Below are 17,751 nucleotides of genomic sequence, written 5' to 3'. Positions count from 1 at the left end.
AAGAGGACTGCAAAGTTCAAACCTGTGTGTTCAAGGGTCAACTATAGCTTGTTGATACCGGTTCACCTTTTTGAGCCTCAATTTCTCTTCACCTATAGATTTCAAGGCAGATCACACAGGTTAATGGGATGGGAGTGACCATGTATCCCTCAAAATTGTACACACAATTCTCTCAATTTCCTAAGTAGAGATTTCATGGTTCTCATTAGATAGTTAGAGATTCGTGAATTCCAAAGTGATGAAGGACACCTGGGTGGCTCAGTGGGTTAAAGCCTCTGTCTTCAGCTTGGGTCATGATTCCAGGGTTCTGGGATGGAGCCCCGCATCGGGCTCTCTGCTCAGTGGGGAGCCTGCCTCCCTTGCCCCCTGCCTGCCTGCCTATTTGTGATCTCTGTCTGCCAAATAAATAAATAAAATATTTTTTTAAAAAAGTGATTTCTCAGATCCTGCATATTGTATGATTCTGTCTTTTAAAATTATGGGATATAGGGATCTACTATCGATTTGGGCTTTATATGACAACCTTAGATTATAATTACTTTTTCCTGTTGTCCTATGCTATAAAGCTAGTAAGGTTAGGCCTAAATTACAATTCTAGGCAAGTTATGAAGACAAATTTACACTGCCGTTTATTGCAGAGAAAAAAGGGTGAAGCCAGTAGTACTAGATGACAAAGTAGCACAAAGTAACTTTTAATTTCTAAAGTTCTAAATGACTGAGATTAAGGACTGAAAAATGTAATAAGATAATAAAATGTAAAAATACATTATGTATTTTTCTATGTATGTAAAAATACATAGAGCCAAAATTACATTCAGCAAAAACTGCAATGCCTATAAACTATATAATAAAAAAATAATCACAATATATCATCCACTTATTTCAAGCAGTAGATAGCAATATTTCTGACTAACATGAGAACTTGAATCATAGGGCAGGCTATTTAGGCTTCTTTTCCCTTCAGTTCATCTGTAGTTGTCTCTTGGCATTGGCTAACTAAAATTCAAAGGATTAAAGGCTTATCACCATCTTTCTTAAAACTGGACCGACCCCCTTACTTCATTCTATTATGGCAGCTCTGTTGGAGTTATGCAGGCTTAACAATCAATACTTTTCAATTTGGAAGAGACAATGTCTCTCAAACCCATAATAAATTCACATAAAAAGGATTACAAACCAGAAAATAACTGTTGTTTCTCTATTTAGAATCAACTATTTCTTTAAGAATCTAAGGACAAATTACTCAGTCTCTTCCTAAAAAATTTGTAAAGAATAAAAGTCAGATGGAAGAAATCTATAGATTAAGACCTAAAAGACATTTTTAGAAGATTGAAAATTTGAACACTAACTGGATATTTGGTGTTAAGAAGTATTAATATTTAAAGATGACATATTTAAAGATTAAATGATGTATCTGGGAAGTTTCAGAAAAATATGGAGAGTATATGGAGAACAGCTGATGAAAGCTTGGTCAGAAATTCAGAATGACTGAAACTAAGTGGTGGGTATGTTGTGATTCTCTAACAAAAAAATTAAAATTATTAAAAAAAATACTGATGATGAGTGGGGCGCCTGGGTGGCTCAGTGGGTTAAGCCTCTGCCTTCTGCTCAGGTCATTGTGTCAGGGTCCTGGGATCTTACCTCCATCAGCTCTCTGCTCAGCAGGGAGCATGCTTCTTCCTCTCTCTGCCTACTTGTGATCTCTGTCAAGTAATAAAAATCTTTTTTTTTTTTTTAAAGATTTTATTTATTTATTTATTTGACAGAGAGAGATTACATGTAGGCAGTGAGACAGGCAGAGAGAGAGAGAGGAGGAAGCAAGCAGGCTCTCCGCTGAGCAGAGCGCCTGACGTGGGACTCGATCCCAGGACTCTGGGATCATGACCTGAGCCGAAGGCAGCGGCTCAACCCACTGAGCCACCCAGGCGCCCCAAGTAATAAAAATCTTAAAAAAAAATATTGATAAGAAAAAAATTGTGTGCATACTACATCACTGTGAACGACACCAGACACAAGTGGTCTCATCAAAGAAGGGTGAGTCGGTGGTATTCACTCAATTATCACACAAAATACACAAGGATTCTATGACCACTTGGTCAATAAACGGTGCAAACTGGAATCTGTTGGTCAGTGACCTGTCATACCAAGTTTACGTTCAACTGTTTCTTAGAACCAATAGGACGAGGAAGGAGTGCATTTAGGAAAATCTTAAATAAAAATAATTACATCAACTTGTTTAAGTAATGAATAATGTGCTTCCTATGACAAAAATTAGCCAAGGAGTTAAACAAAACTAAAAGTTTTAAAACGAGCAAGGCAAAGACCAAAAGTTTAAACAAGAAGGATATTTGTAGAGCAAAATCTATCAAGTGCTTGAAATTACATGATCATTTTAAGTGAATGGTCAAATGGGTTTTATATTTGCAAAAGTAACCTTATTCTAGTTTACATCAGTATTTTGGAGATGCAGACCGCCTGGGGGCCATGCTAGTGACCAGGATGAACTATGTGCAACCAAAAGTGGTGCGTGTAGTGAGAGAACCATGGACCTCCCTGGTTAAATTCACTTTCTAAATGACTATATGAGAACTCTGCTCACTGCTCATGAAATCCACATTGGCAGAAAAGGTAGACTTACCTGTCTTCATGCATTACAGTCGTCCATAATTGCCTGTGTGCTTCAGTTACCTGCTAACATTTCAAATATTCAACATATCAACAAAGTAATCTACATATTACTTTTTTTTTAAAGTTCAGAATTTCTTCTATTAGAGTTTACTAAATTGTTTTCTGCATATGTATTTTGGTATGGTAATTTTTAAAAATTAAAAAAAAAATTTAAATGGGTAATTTTAAAAATTACCCATTCTTTTTCAAAATCAGTAAAAAACAATTTAAATAAGAAAATACAAAAATTTCAAATTCATCTACTAAAAGGTTAAGAGGTATTTGGCAGTTTTTTTTTTAAATCAAATATAACATCTTTTCAATACAAGTCAGTAAAATATGACTTGGCATATTACAGTATCAACAAACTCTAGATTAAGAATGAACTTTGCGGGCGCCTGGGTGGCTCAGTGGGTTAAGCTGCTGCCTTCGGCTCAGGTCATGATCTCAGGGTCGTGGGATCGCGCCCGCATCAGGCTCTCTGCTCAGCAGGGAGCCTGCTTCCTTCTCTCTCTCTCTCTCTCGCTGCCTACTTGTGATCTCTGTCAAATAAATAAATAAAATCTTAAAAAAAAAAAAAAAGAATGAACTTTGCAAATCCTTAATATATTTGAAAAGTTTTGTTGTAGATTTGTAGATTTGACTGTCAAGGCCTTAACTTATTTTACTGTTAAGAGCTAAAAAAATTTGTATCTGAGAAATCTACTTTTTGAAAACTTTGGTTTGTATATTTTAAGTGTTAAGGCTTACAAGTTACACCAACATTTGGCTTATATTGATAGCTGAAATACTGGAGCTTAGAAAATATGGGAAATTCCTAAACACAGCAATTCATGAGCCAACGAAAAGTCTTAACTACTGTGTACCTCCCCTGAAGCACACTCTAAGTAGGACCCCCAAGTATTTACATACACACTAAGTATCCTTTAGGATCTGGTTTACTTTCAATAAGGACCATTTCCTTTAATGCTTGATGTTCAATTAGCCAGAACAGTGAGACAATTATTCCAACTTCAAATTCAAACCCCTATTATACATTTATAAGGAAATTGCTGAATCTGAGACTCAGTTTTCCTTATCTACAAAATGGGGATAACATATTTAATTAGCAGAGTTTTTCTAAGAATTAAATAGCACGCATGACTGATTGTCAGGCTCACAGCATTCAAAATTGGCTTTTTTTTCTTTTTTTTTTTAAAACCACATCTTTATTCTTTAGTATTCTACAGGCTGGACTTTATATTCTTATGTTTTTTCTAACTATTAGTCTTTTACTCTTTTTGGTCAATCACTGTTATTTTCATAAGCTACCTCAAGTCTTTTGCTGATTAAGCATATCCCAAGGGGGGAAAACCCAATTTAGTTTAGTTCTACAGAGTTCACAATAAAAAGGAAGCGGAAACAGGCAACTAAGCAGAAAAAAGAAGAGTGGGAAAACATTTCCTTCAAGAAAATGTTCTGAAAGAATTCCACATAGGAAATAGATCCTGAAAAGTTATTTTCATTGTGGTTTAATAGGTGTTGACAAAAAGGTATTTTGTGGCAATGTCACTCTTCCTCACAAATTGAGTATTTTCATTTATTGGCCAATTTCATAAAACTTAACATTCTAAAGAGGTTAACTTTTAAAAACGAACTTAAAAATAAGTACACATTGTTTAAAGACTTAAATTTCAAACAGACCTTCTCCCCTATAATTTTAGGCATTACTATTTCTGAGCATTAACTAAGCAGATCAAATGATTAAATACCCAACTCTCCCCATTTGTAGTAACAAACCGCTCCCCAAAGAGGTATAAAATGTTTAGAATAGAAAATGAATAAACATCTCAACTAGTAAAATTACTCCTTTTTCCGCATTAAAAAATAACTTGTGAAAAATGCAATGTAATTACGAAGTGTCATACTCAATTCTATCTCTAAAATAATACACGGCATAATTTTAACTAAGAGAAATGCTAGCTTCCCAAAATAGCATGATTGTTACCTTTTCCCGAGGTTTAAAAAATAAATATTACCATCATGACATCACTAGAAAGAAATTGAAGCATACAAGGAATAAACTATAGTTTCTTTTTATATCAAAATGTACTCTTGAAAATGTGTTTGGCACAGTGCTAAATCATATATAGTTAATACTAAATATTGCAGGATACAATAAAACCCTGGAGTTAATTGTTTACACCCTCTTATGGGAATGAAAATAATAGATACCAATTATTCAGAAGTCAGCCTATACAAACTGTATAAACAATACTTTATGTTTTGCTTTGAAAACCAGTGATATAATAAATTTTACATAAAAGACTGCAAAATAATATAAATGGATTTAAACAGATCTTTACAATAAGAAATTCAAATGGAAACAGACAAGTAACAAAGAGAAGTAAAAAAATTTATTGCAGTATTCGCTCCACCAGATTGCCTGGGGATCCCTTTTCTTGTACTGTTTTCAGGGTGACCTAATACATCAAAATCTACATTTACAAAAACTCCTTCTGCAGATAGGTCATAGATACTGCATGCTTTTTTTTTTTTTTTTTTCAACAGAATAAATTATATATCCAGGAGATTCTGCCATTTTACAGCCTGGAAAAAACAATGCTTCCCTGGAAACTGGGCTAAGCTAAAGAAAGCCATCCGCTGCTAGGTTAAACTCCAAGAACACTTTATTAAGAACATTAACAGACTAATTTCCAACATTCACTTGTTTATTTTTTAAACAGAAAGTTTTTTTTTCCAAGATATAAACAATTTTTGTTAAACTATAATACAGTGGGAGTAAAAATGAACTGAGAATCTGTTTCTGCTGCACAACAGCGAAGGGAGCTCCCACACAAATGTTTGCCCAACATTTCCTTCTTTTGTTCCTGCATCCCAGGTTCCATTCTTACTCTTCATAAAACTGATTTTTTTTTTTTTTGCCAGAATGTTGATATTTCAAGTTTTTCTGCCTTTTAAAAAAATTCCTGTAAATTTGGCTGCATGTACAAATTCATTAGCTGGAAGTCCCATCCTTGGCGGCATACAGGGATCGTAAAGTCTGAACAACTTTATTAGTCAGCTTATTAGCACTCGTTAGAGCAATTTTTTTGTAAATAATGTCTGACTCTTTAATAGTGTCTACCCAAGGCACCAGTTTGCGGCCATCACGGCGCTTAGCCTCAGTCCAGGAGCCACTGTAGGAGCCTGCCATCCACTGAACACTGAAGCCACTGCTGGTTTTCTGTACTACTCTTGCAATTTGTGGTCGATCTTTGTACTTTGGACAGCAAATAGCGATGACATCCATGACGTCAACACTTTCATTCATCTGTGCTGCCAACTCCGTAGAGTCTGAATTTCGTTTTGACCTTCTCAATGACTAAAACATTGGGAGGGGGGAAAAAAGACGAAGTGTTACACAAAAGAATTTTAGTGAAATTTTTGTTTTTATTGCTTTTAATCCCTTGACGCCGGGAGTTGGGATTTCCCAGCACACTTCCATTGCCGGCAATGAGACGCACCGTGACCGCCAGCGCCAAGGGGTTAACATATACTTGTAAAACCATATAACTCTTAATTTGTACCCGTGTCTTTACTCTTATTGATATATAAAATTATATATACATATGAACCATAAAGCTACATAAAACTTAGCAACAATAAAAAAGGATAACACACATTAATACAATCCAAAGAAAAATTAATAACCCTTTATGCTGGATAAGTCTCATTTCTGTTTTTTCTTTTTTATTGTCTTTTATGTTAAACTTTCTACAAAAGGATGTATAAATGGTTAAGTAGAGAATCTCTATCTACAAAATGTTTTCTCTCATAAGTATTACATTACTTGGTGTACATTTAATAGACTGACATATATAAGCACATAAAAATCATTTTACGTAATACGCTGCGAAATACGTTGACTCCTCCTCCGCCTCACCCCTGAAGTGCCTCCTCCTCTATCCTCCCCATCACTTTCATCATCTTCTGTCTCTGCGGCTGCATTATTTTTAGGGCTGCCTCCTCCAAGCAGCGAGGTAATTGCTTTGTTCCGAGCATTTGTACTAGCCGACACCTCCCCTTCTTCTTCCTCTTCATCAGGGTCCAGATGTTCCATGAGAAGTTTGAACTACAAAAATTAGATATGAATTTAGAGTTAAGTAAATAATCTTAAAGAAGACTGTTAAGTCCTTAAATATTTCCTGTTTAATTTTTTCCTAAATCTTTTCTAGGCAGTAGTTGTGTGTGGGTTCTAGTTTATTTTTTATTTTTTAAAATATTTTATTTATTTATTTATTTGACAGAGAGAAAGTTTAGAGGCTAAATAGATTTTAGCTATTGTCCAAGACAGGGCCTGGCAAATATATATATATTTTTTAAGATTTTATTTATTTATTTGACAGACAGAGATCACAAGTAGGCAGAGAGGCAGGCAGAGAGAGAGAGAGAGAGGGAAGCAGGCTTCCCGCGGAGCAGGGAGCCCGATGCGGGGCTCGATCCCAGGACCCTGAGATCATGACCCGAGCCGAAGGCAGCAGCCCAAACCACTGAGCCACCCAGGCGCCCCCTGGCAAATATTTTTTATAAAGTGCCAGATAGTAAATATTTCTGGCTTTGCAGGCCATATGGTCTCTGTCATTACTACATAACTCTACCATCATAGTGTGAAAGCAACTAGAGACAACATCTAAACGAATGGGCATGGCTATTTCAATACACTTTATTTAAATGAGCAGTGGGGGAAAAAATAAAATTAACAAACAAACAAACAAACAAACAAAACAGGCAGCAGGGGCCAGGTTTGGCCCATAAGCTGGAGTTTGCTGACCCTGCTCCAAGTTATCAAGTAACCAGATAATTAATAATTAATTACTGATAAAAAAATTAATTACTGATAGACATCTTTCAAGTTCCCTACCCCCTTTGCCCTCTGCTAAAATAAGAAGATACAAGAGGAAGAAAAGGATGTTAAAGAATTTAAAAAGAGAACTAAAATAATTTTCAGCTTTGCAATATAAGGTTTGCAGTCAATGAATAACATGAAAAGCACTTTGCAGGTTTCATCGTTTTAAAAAATTATTTATTTTTGGAGAGCGAGAAGACAGAGAGGGAGGGAGAGAGAGCCAGTGTGTGAATAAGGAGCGGGAAGGAAGGGGGAGGGAGGAAGGGAAAAGGGGAAGCCGACTTCCACTAAGCAGGGAGCAGAGAGCCAAGGTGGGGCTCTATCTCCTGATACGGAGGTCATGATGGAAGCTGTACCCAGAAGTCAGACACTTAACTGACTGAGCCACCCAGGTGCCCCTGTGTAAGTTTCATTCTTGGTCAAAAATATTATTAGTTATATTCAGCTCTTTAAGTAGATTAAAATAAAAAAAATATTTTTATTTTTTTAGGGACAATCTCAATCCCCCCATGTTTTTAAACATAAACTTTCCTGTGATAAAATATGCAAAAAACTTGCCATTCTAGTGATTTTAAAGTGTTCAATTCATTGCCATTAAGTATATTCACATGTTGTGTAATCATTACCACCATCATTTCCAGAACTTTTTTCATCCCAAACAGAAACTCATTCTGGACCTATTAAAACAACAGCTCCTCATTCCTTTCTTCCCCACCGGGGCCCCTGATAACCTTTTCCATTTTCTGTCTCTAGGAATTTGCCTATGTTTAAAGATATTTAAAAAACACATTTTACATACACATACTCTCACATACCTGCTAAGTGAGTATTTATGGAGGATGCATACAAGTACACAAGCCTGTATTACCCTTCTGTAAGGACACATGAAAAAGCAGGAACATTGGTTGCCAGGAAGGAGAGCAAGAGAATGGCTGAGGAGTGCAGGAGGATGACTTTTCCTGATTTTTGCTTTTAGGAACTATAAGCCATGTCATCTACTGAATTAAAAAGAAATACATAAGTGGGCATGGCTCTTCCCTGAAACTTGCCTATAGAATCTCATTCTCACTAAACTAACGTGAGTGGTGGACCAGCGTTTTCAAGGACGAAATATGATGCACTGGGTGAAGTGGGAAAGGCAGGCAGGCTTCAAGTAACTCGTTAAAGCCACATAGAGAAAAATAATCCTGATGGTTCATGAAGCTTCCATGTAAGGGAGGGAGCTATCTCCGTCCAAAGAATTTAATTTTCAAAAAAGTATTATTAGAAAATATACTTTGGCTTTAGTACTCACGTCTAGATACTGTTTTACTATACTCCTCTTCACATCTTCAGTGATTTTGGAATTAGCCATATCACTCCGCAGGAAGTCCAGTGTTTGTTTGGGATGAAAATGAACTCCTGTTTTTCGGTTTATCGCCTTATCATACACTTTCGCAGATTCAGATGGAGAGTATTTCTGAATTTTACTGTTTTGGGAAAACAAAGTCATTGACTTTAAAATTTTTTCAGGCATTTATATTTAAAGTGATTGTAGTTAAACATCACTTACTAATAAACTTTTGTCACAGAGATTTCAACTAGTGAACTTCTACACAAAAATAATTTTAAAAAGGGACGTAAACACATAAAGGCAAAGATTAAAAAGAATAATATGCTCGTTTCCAACAGTATTTGTCTTGAATAGAGGGATCATTTAAATGTAAGTAATTTCTCAAGTCTGTTTTTGAATACCATGATAATGGCTGGAGAACAGTATCAATATAAATATTGGTTTACCTCCTACTTTCTTATCCTCCAACTATTCATCCTCTACACAGCAGCCAGAATGTTTACAAACCTGTTTCATATTATTAACAACTCTGGCTCAAAAATCTTCTCAACTCTCTAGCACTGCTCCAAGACCTTACAGGGTTTTACATTATTTTGAACTAGTTGCCAATCTTTAACATCAAGGTATTTCTCATAAAAACCTGGATTATCTAGCTTCTCTTGAACAAGTGGAAGCCCCTGGCCACATCATGCCCACCTTCTTCCATGGTAACAAACTGATGAATGTCTGAGTAATACCTGAGCCCCTTAAATAAAACGTTCTCTTTCTAGTTTGCCAGAGAATTTCTACCAAATCTACTTTACTCTGTTTCATGATCTGTCCTCTAAGAACATATGACTTTGTGATTCCTAGTAAAGGTTTCCATGAATATGAAAAATGACCAAAGTTTCATGGGTATAGGCAGAAAAAAAAATACCTATAGCCACTAATCAGGGGTAAACTTATAGGGCACTATAATATATAGTTGCTAATCAGTCACTAATCAGGGGTAAACTTATAGGGCATTCACAACAATCAGCACTTTCCTGTCTCTTACTTTACAGAGTACATTAAAGACCATTTGGGTTCTCCTGGAGCTCAGTCTAGTTGGTCTGCATCTATTCTTTATTCATAGCTCTTTGAAAACTTAAATTTGCGACCTATTTTAATAGTTGCAGCCTAATTTTCTAGTAAGATCTATTTAAGGAAATCAAAGTAAGTTCTTTCACTTAACAACGCAATTAGTGAATGTTTTTCCTCTCTTAAAGAGCAAACAAATTGTGGTATATTATGAACAAAATTATTATACAGCAACAATAAGGAACAAACTCCTTCTTTTAAAAGGGACATTTTAAATATGTAAGTAAATATGCAATCAAAACTGGGTTTCACTGCTAGAGGGAAGAGGGTGGGAGGGATGGGGTGGCGAGGTCACGGACATGGGGGAGGGTATGTGCTATGGTGAGGAAAAAAAGATTACACACACGCACACAAAACAACTGGGTTTCGTATTTCTTTGTAATTTGAACAGGGTAAAGGTTTTCTTCTCACTGGTTATGTAACCTTACCTATCAGAAAATCCACAGAGATTCTTCAAATGTTGTTTTAACATCAGAAGCAATAAAATACCCTGGGAGACATTTGCAAATTCAATTAAAGGAGCTGAATTTTCTGGCAAACATTTCATCACTGAATTTATATCATCTTCTGAATCTGAATCTGAATCTGAATCTACACGTTTTCGTGACTTCCGAGGCCTGGAAACTTCTTCTTCACTCTCACTTGACTCATTTTCCTTACTAGGTGATGATTTTCTCTCTTTCCTTTTGTCTTTTACCATTGACTGGGGAAAAAAAAAAGGAAAAACAGTAACAAAATACGACTAATAAATAATTGTGCTCTATTCATAATCATCAAAAAGCATCTCTACATTAATATTTTATGTATTGAAACCTTCTGACTTTCCATGAAAAACAATTAGGTTCCAAGACTAAACAAAGTCATATATAATCTATATAATCCATTGCTCTGATGCCCGCCTCCCTAAAAGCTCTTCTCAAATATCGAAGAGAAACAATTTTGTTATAGGATAGAGATGAAATATAAATTAGTTATAAAAATATCGATTTGGTATAGGTAAGCCACTAGAGGAAAAACACTAATTATAATTTAAGTAAGGGCGCTTAATTTAAGTGCCTGGCTGGCTCAGTCAGTAAAGTGTGTGACTCTTGATCTCAGGGTCATGAGTTTGAGCCCCACGTTAGGCATACTCATTATTTAAAAAAACAGTGTTACATGTAATTTAACTGAAGAGAATATAATAGGCTTTTTTTTTTTTTTTAAAGATTTTATTTATTTATTTGACAGAGAGAAATTACAAGTACACTGAGAGGCAGGCAGAGAGAGAGAGAAGGAAGCAGGCTCCCTGCTGAGCAGAGAGCCCGATGCGGGACTCGATCCCAGGACCCTGAGATCATGACCTGAGCCGAAGGCAGCGGCTTAACCCACTGAGCCACCCAGGCGCCCCGAGAATATAATAGGCTTTAACACCTCAACTTCTATCAAACTCTCCCTTTTAAGAACTTCTCAATAATATGCAACTTTTCTTAAATTAGTTAAATCCTGTGGGTATTTTTTTTTGTACTTTACGAAACTTTTAGCGCTTAAAAAGAAAGTCCGCTGGATTTAACAGAGGGGAAAAGACCAGATTACAAAGCAATTATAACTGTTTAAGAAGAAATAAAACTGGAGAAACATTTATAAGTATATTTGTAACAGTAAGTGAAGTGAAATAAAAATATGATGGCTAAAGTTTCTGGGAAATGATTAACTTCTCAAACTTTAAGGGGCACCTAGGAATTTTGTTAAAAATGCAGACTGTTTCAGCAGGTCCAGAGTGGGACCTGAGGTTCTGTTGGTTCTAACAAGATCTCAAGTGAGGCCAGTGCTGCTGGATCTTGGTGCACATTTTAAGCAGCAAGGGTTTAGTTACCTCTATAATTCCAACCCTTGGGTATTATAATAATCTCCCTGATGTACTACTGTGATCGGGGGAGCTCTGAGCAAAACAATTTTGTAAAATGAGATCTACTTGCATCATCCGGCACACGAAAATATTCCAATTAATTTTTAAATAATTAACTGAGTGCCTACTAGGTGTTCAAGTGCTATACTGGGTGCTGTTACAGTGAAACCAATTACATTTCCTCCTACAAACGGTAAGAGAAGACATACAGAGAAAACTGGGTGAAGATTTTGGGCACAAAATACGCCAGTTCCGTTAGGATACTAGTGTTCAGGGATAGGAGATCAACAGTATTATACATTTCGTTTTTCCTTATAAGTAAGGTACCTATTTATATCTCTTCAAGTATACTATTGTGATCTACAGCATTACCAGACTTCTAGAATAGCAAGGTGCTTTAAAATGGGGTTTAAATGAATATATGAATGGACACCAAACACTTAAGATCAGTGCTTAAAGTAAGAGAAAAAAAGAAGTGGGATGGCTTATCAAAAGAACAATATATATTTATATATTTATACACTATAAATATATATATATGTGTGTGTGTGTGTGTGTATATATTTCCACTTAAATAATCTGGAATGGAATGGTTTTAGGTCTTTCTTAATAGAAATGAAATGGCCACCCACTTCTTCTCCCCAATTCAAGCACTGCCCCAATTTTAATAAATTCATTAGAAAGACTTTACCTGTGGGGAAAAAAAAAAAAAAAAAAGAACAATGGAAACAAAACAGTGAAAAGAGCATGCCTGCACTTTGACAGATGCATTAAGAATAGTAATGTGTGTAACTTACCTCCTTGAATGACTGCAGTAGGTTACTACCAGAAACTGAGAGTGTAATGTCTATATGATGCATTATAAACAACGGCTCTTCCTGTGTCTGGTATGGAAAACAGGCTAGATTGTCTGCTATATACAAGAGCATATTCACTTCTGTTTTCTGTAAATTTTAAAAAAAGGTACACATGTTTAGTGGATAATCTAGAAATCCATCCAAAAAGCCTTTTTAGAAAAAGTATCAGAGGGCACTTTCACCTCAGTCAGTGTTTCAGAAAGAGAAGGGTAAGGGAGGGAGGGAGAGAGCGGGGGAGGGGCAAGAACAGGGGAGGAGGGGCACATAACTGGATTTTATAAAATAATCTTACACCCATTTAAAGAGATTTCATAATGACTTATACCATGGACCTCAAGAAGGGAAGAGGTGAATTTTTCTGTGCACCCAAGTGGAACTCCCTGCAGTATTCTTATAAAGTATATGGGATTTTTATGATAAATCCATACCACATCAGAAAGTATACATATGAATTCATAATGATTTGTCATTGTGCTTCTAGGAGTTTAACCCATATGGAGATCAGTTACACACAGTTACTATTCTGCCCTCAAAAATAAGTGGTAATCATAGTACTAACATGTGGGTTAAAAAAAAAAAAATCAAAGTTCATGTATTTAAAAACATTTGTCCATTTCCTACATATCCAGTATCAGTCATTCTGACAGGGCCATATCATAGTCTCACACGATAAAAACTCTGAGGGAGGCAAAATTTAAGGCAAAAGTTATGGTTACTACTAGTTGTTTGCTTTAAAAAGAAGTAATAGAGACTTTCAGCATTTCATAATCATATAGAATGAATATAAACAGAAACGCACATTAAAATTTAAATTCCTTTAAAACACAGCTTAGGGAAAAAAAAAAAAAAAAAAAAAAAAGGAAAGAGAAAATACAGCAGTCAAAACACACTCCCCGGGATGCCTGGGTGGCTCAGTTGGTTAAGCGGCTGCCTTCGGCTCAGGTCATGATCCCACTCGATCCCTGGGATCGAGTCCCACATCGGGCTCCTTGCTCGGCAAGGAGGGAGCCTGCTTCTCCCTCTGTCTCTAGCCTGCCACTCTGTCTGCCTGTGCTTGTGCTCTGTCTCTCTCTCTCTAACAAATAAATAAAATCTTTAAAAAAAAAAAACACACACACACACACTCCCCTCTCCTGCCATCTCACCATCCTGCCATGCAAACAACCCAAACCCAGCTGTGGCATCAGCAACAACAAAATCCCAAAGGACAAATGCAATAGACTTGCTAAGTCTATTTTTTGTTTTTTAAATATGTATCAATTCCTATGTGTTAAAGTTGGGGAAATGCAGACATAGGACTCCACCTTGTCTATTAGTTTTAACACCAATTTATATATGTATTTTTTTCTCCTAAAACTGAAAATGTTTAGGACTATTCTGAATAAACCTTTCTAAAACTCTGAAATTCTTCAACTTTGGTCATAAAAAAAGTCCTATATTGCTCGTTCCTTTAAAAATTTAAATTTCTGATGCGCCTGGGTGGCTCAGTGGGTTAAAGCCTCTGCCTCCACCTCAGGTCATGATCCCAGGGTCCTGGGATCGAGCCCTGCATCCTGCTCTCTGCTCGGCAGGGAACCTGCTTCCCCTTCTCTCTCTGTCTGCCTCTCTGCCTACTTGTGATCTCGCTCTGTCAAATAAATAAATAAATCTTTAAAAAAAAAAATCAAATTTCTTAAAAGAATACTCTAGAGCTGCTCCTGCCATGTCTTCCTCACCACTCTTCAGTCACAATCAAGCTTGTGTCCCTCACTCTTTGATGGCTGCTACCTAATCTCGCCCCATTTCTTTTTTTTAAATATCTTATTCTCCTTGACTTCTGAGTAGTACCGGACATTACTGTCCACCCCTTCCTTCCTGAAATTTTCTTCTTCCTTAGTTTTCTCTTCCTACCTCTTTGACTAATCCTCTATGTCCTTCTCAACTCCTTTTCAACAATCCTATTATTTTCTCAGGTGCTCAGGACAAAAATATTCCAGTTCTCCTTTGACGATTCTCACACAGCCTTACTTGATTTATTACTTCTTCACAAAACTTCTTTCCTTCCCTACTGTCATATAATAGATCAATCCCTTGTTGCCTCCAGTGTGAACACAACGCTAAAAAAAAAAAATCCATATTCCTGAGATGCTCTTTGGCATCTCTCCTCTTTATTTTATTTAATGCTGTTTTTGGTTTTTCACTGTCTACCAGATCCTCCATAAACCATGCCTCATTATGACCTTTCTGCTCCAGTCAAATAATCATCTATTTGTTATCTTCCACACATTCTTATCTTTGAACCTTTATTATCTTTTTACCCCTGGCTTAAGCAGTGGATCTATCTCATTTAACCTCCCAGGCCTTCAGTGATTTGTTCCTCCTCTGACATCCTTTGTTGGGACTAGTCAGGATACAGCACTGCATTATGACAGCTGAATTATCAGCTAAGCACTGCGCATGCCGGGGTGACAGAATACTGAGCTAATGACAGAGAGCAGGACAATGAAACCACACAGGAATGAAGCTCAGGAGATGAGATAAGGACTAGAGCAGAATCAACAGTACAAACCACCTGGCACGTAGAGTATGTCAACCTTAACGTTTTTACTTCCTTTATATTGCGTTCTATCATCACAATTGGAGGGAGGTAAGATCAGTGAGGGAAGACTACTATATCACACCATTTCGACTCCTAGCATGATGATGCCCTCTACACAATGCAAACTTAATACTGATGATGATATGATGGTGGTGGTGGTGACAATGATGATTAAATTATATTTCAAGTATTTCTGAAATAGATGCTTGCAATATTTATTTGCTAGATCACGTACAAAAAAATTTCACGTAGCACTTAAAAAGAAGAGGTCTAGTATGTATCTACATCCTGGCAATTTAAATTTTGTTTTATTTTTTAAAAATTCTAGTTTGGGGATAATAACAAAGTCAACCTTTAAGTGAGTAAAACACAAAAAACCCCCACAACCCTTCTTTTGTTCTTTTCAAAACTTTACACACACATAGGCTAACTGGTAAGCTCTATGTGGGCAGATACTACATCTGTTCCATCTACTATTTTATCTTCATCTCTTAGCATGATGACTACCACACATGGCAGGTGCTGAATAAATATTTATGCAAAATGAATGAATAAATTAAGAGATAAGCTTAAAGAACAGGTTGTTCTTGCAACTTGTACAATAACCCAAAGGATCAAAACTGTAATTACACAAAAGTGGGCTCTTCATTAAGGAAGTCAAGTTGAACAAATTAGGATCTCAGCAGCCAAAAACCTACAACAGTTATTCTAACAATATTTGGGCGTGACAGAAATAAGTGCAATTTCACCTTATTTAGTGAAGTAACCTATCCCCCGCTCCCAAGTGACAGTTTAGTGATTGAAAGTTATGCTTAAAGGAAATGTTATCGAAGTTTATAAGACATTCAGTATGGAGACACAATTATATTTTATCCCTCACTGTATTTGTACTCATGCAAAATTTTCCCTCCCAATTTGACTATATACCTTATACTTACTACAGGAGACGTAGAGAAACACATACTTAATACAGTCATTATTATTTACTAAAATGGTAATATTTTCAAAATGGTGACTACTTTAGGCATAAAATTTACAGAACATTTATTTTCGTAAAATAGTAAGTTTTTATGCTTACAGCTGTGTCATCAAAGAGGTTGAGTAAAGAAATCAGAAAGGCCCGTCTGTGCTGGCGGTTTCCACGGATCATGGAGTAGAGGTGTGAACACAAAGCACTAGAGGACTCATCTTGTCTGAAACCCCTTACAGGATCTTTTAGGCATGTGTTGATTGCCTGTTGTACCTGGTAAGACATCTTCATACCAGCCACTGCTTTCATCTGAAATCAATAAAAGCCTCATTTTTGACATGGAAATTAAGAATCAAATGTTTGGCTTATTTAAAATAATAAAATCATGAACTCAAGCGGCAAAAGGAGTATCAGAGATTACTGTTGCAACCCCCTTGTTTTATGTAAGAAAAAAATATCAAGAACCAGAAGAGCCATTACTGTCAACTTCACACAGTAGGGACTAGAACCCATGCATCCTTATTTTTAGTCCAGTCACCTCTAGCTCAATCTTAAGAGTTAGTCTTAAACACCTTGGGTGAGAAACTTAGTTTCATGTTTGGAAGTAAATACTATGCAAAAGGTTTTATTCTAATATGAATATGGACAGGACATTTATCAAGGTAATGGTATACCAAAGAAAGACATTTAAGTTTAGGGGATACAATTTAAAAACACATACATGAATGAATCCAGCATATTTTTTGTCTATTTCCACAAGTTGCTGATCAGCCTTGTTCCTCATAGCTGGTTCCGGGTCTGTTCCCATAGCAATTAAATATGGCACACACTAAAATAAAAATAAAGGTATTCTTGCAGTGCAAATCAATCAACAAATAAATAAGTGAATGAAAGGATTTGTAAGACATCACAGTAGTAAAAGCTCTGTATGGTCATGACATATATAAAACTTGCTGTATACTGGGATATATATATTTAGCTTTACAGGCCTGCCTATAAATGTCATATCTTAGTGTTCTTTTAAAAATGGGGCACCTGGGTGGCTCAGTGGGTTAAAGCCTCTGCCTTCACTCAGGTCATGATCCAGGATCCTGGGGTCAAGCCCAGCATAGGGCTCTCTGCTCAGCAGGGAGCCTGCTTCATCCCCACCCTCCCGCCCCCACCCGCCTGCCTCTCTTACTTGTGATCTGTCAAATAAATAAATTCTTTAAAAAAAAAAATTCATCTTCCCTTAAAGGGGGAAAAAAAAAGCAACGAAGCACCAGCAAAAACACTGATGTGGCGAAACTGAAACAATTTCAGTGTTAAGCAGTTTCTTTAAACATAGAGCTCCTACACTAAGATTATCCACTTAAGATTATGACATATAATACAAATATATAATCTAATACTTTTTCAAGCTTGACTGAATTCGGTATGTAAAGATAACATAGGACACAAAGTAACTTGTCTTC

General features: G+C 36.2%; 1 protein-coding gene across 2 annotated transcripts in view; it reads right to left on the bottom strand.

The window, feature by feature from the left end:
* Positions 1-5,041: 5,041 nt before the first annotated feature.
* Positions 5,042-17,751, bottom strand: part of NIPBL (NIPBL cohesin loading factor) — a 210,159-nt gene continuing 197,449 nt past the window's right edge. Inside the window, exons 41-47 of one of the 2 annotated variants that reach the window (XM_059173813.1) lie at positions 17,019-17,126; positions 16,406-16,606; positions 12,690-12,836; positions 10,436-10,710; positions 8,850-9,024; positions 6,593-6,781; positions 5,042-6,031 (exon numbers count right to left, since the gene is read on the bottom strand). In XM_059173813.1, coding sequence (XP_059029796.1) covers positions 5,666-6,031; positions 6,593-6,781; positions 8,850-9,024; positions 10,436-10,710; positions 12,690-12,836; positions 16,406-16,606; positions 17,019-17,126 — 1,461 coding nt within the window. In that variant the 3' untranslated portion in view covers positions 5,042-5,665. Of the gene's footprint in view, positions 6,032-6,551; positions 6,782-8,849; positions 9,025-10,435; positions 10,711-12,689; positions 12,837-16,405; positions 16,607-17,018; positions 17,127-17,751 lie in introns of both variants that reach the window. The other variant, XM_059173815.1, reaches the window with a different exon arrangement.

Source organism: Mustela lutreola, chromosome 5, assembly GCF_030435805.1.
Source record: "Mustela lutreola isolate mMusLut2 chromosome 5, mMusLut2.pri, whole genome shotgun sequence".
Lineage (NCBI taxonomy): Eukaryota > Metazoa > Chordata > Mammalia > Carnivora > Mustelidae > Mustela > Mustela lutreola.
This window is presented reverse-complemented; position numbering and strand designations above follow the sequence as displayed.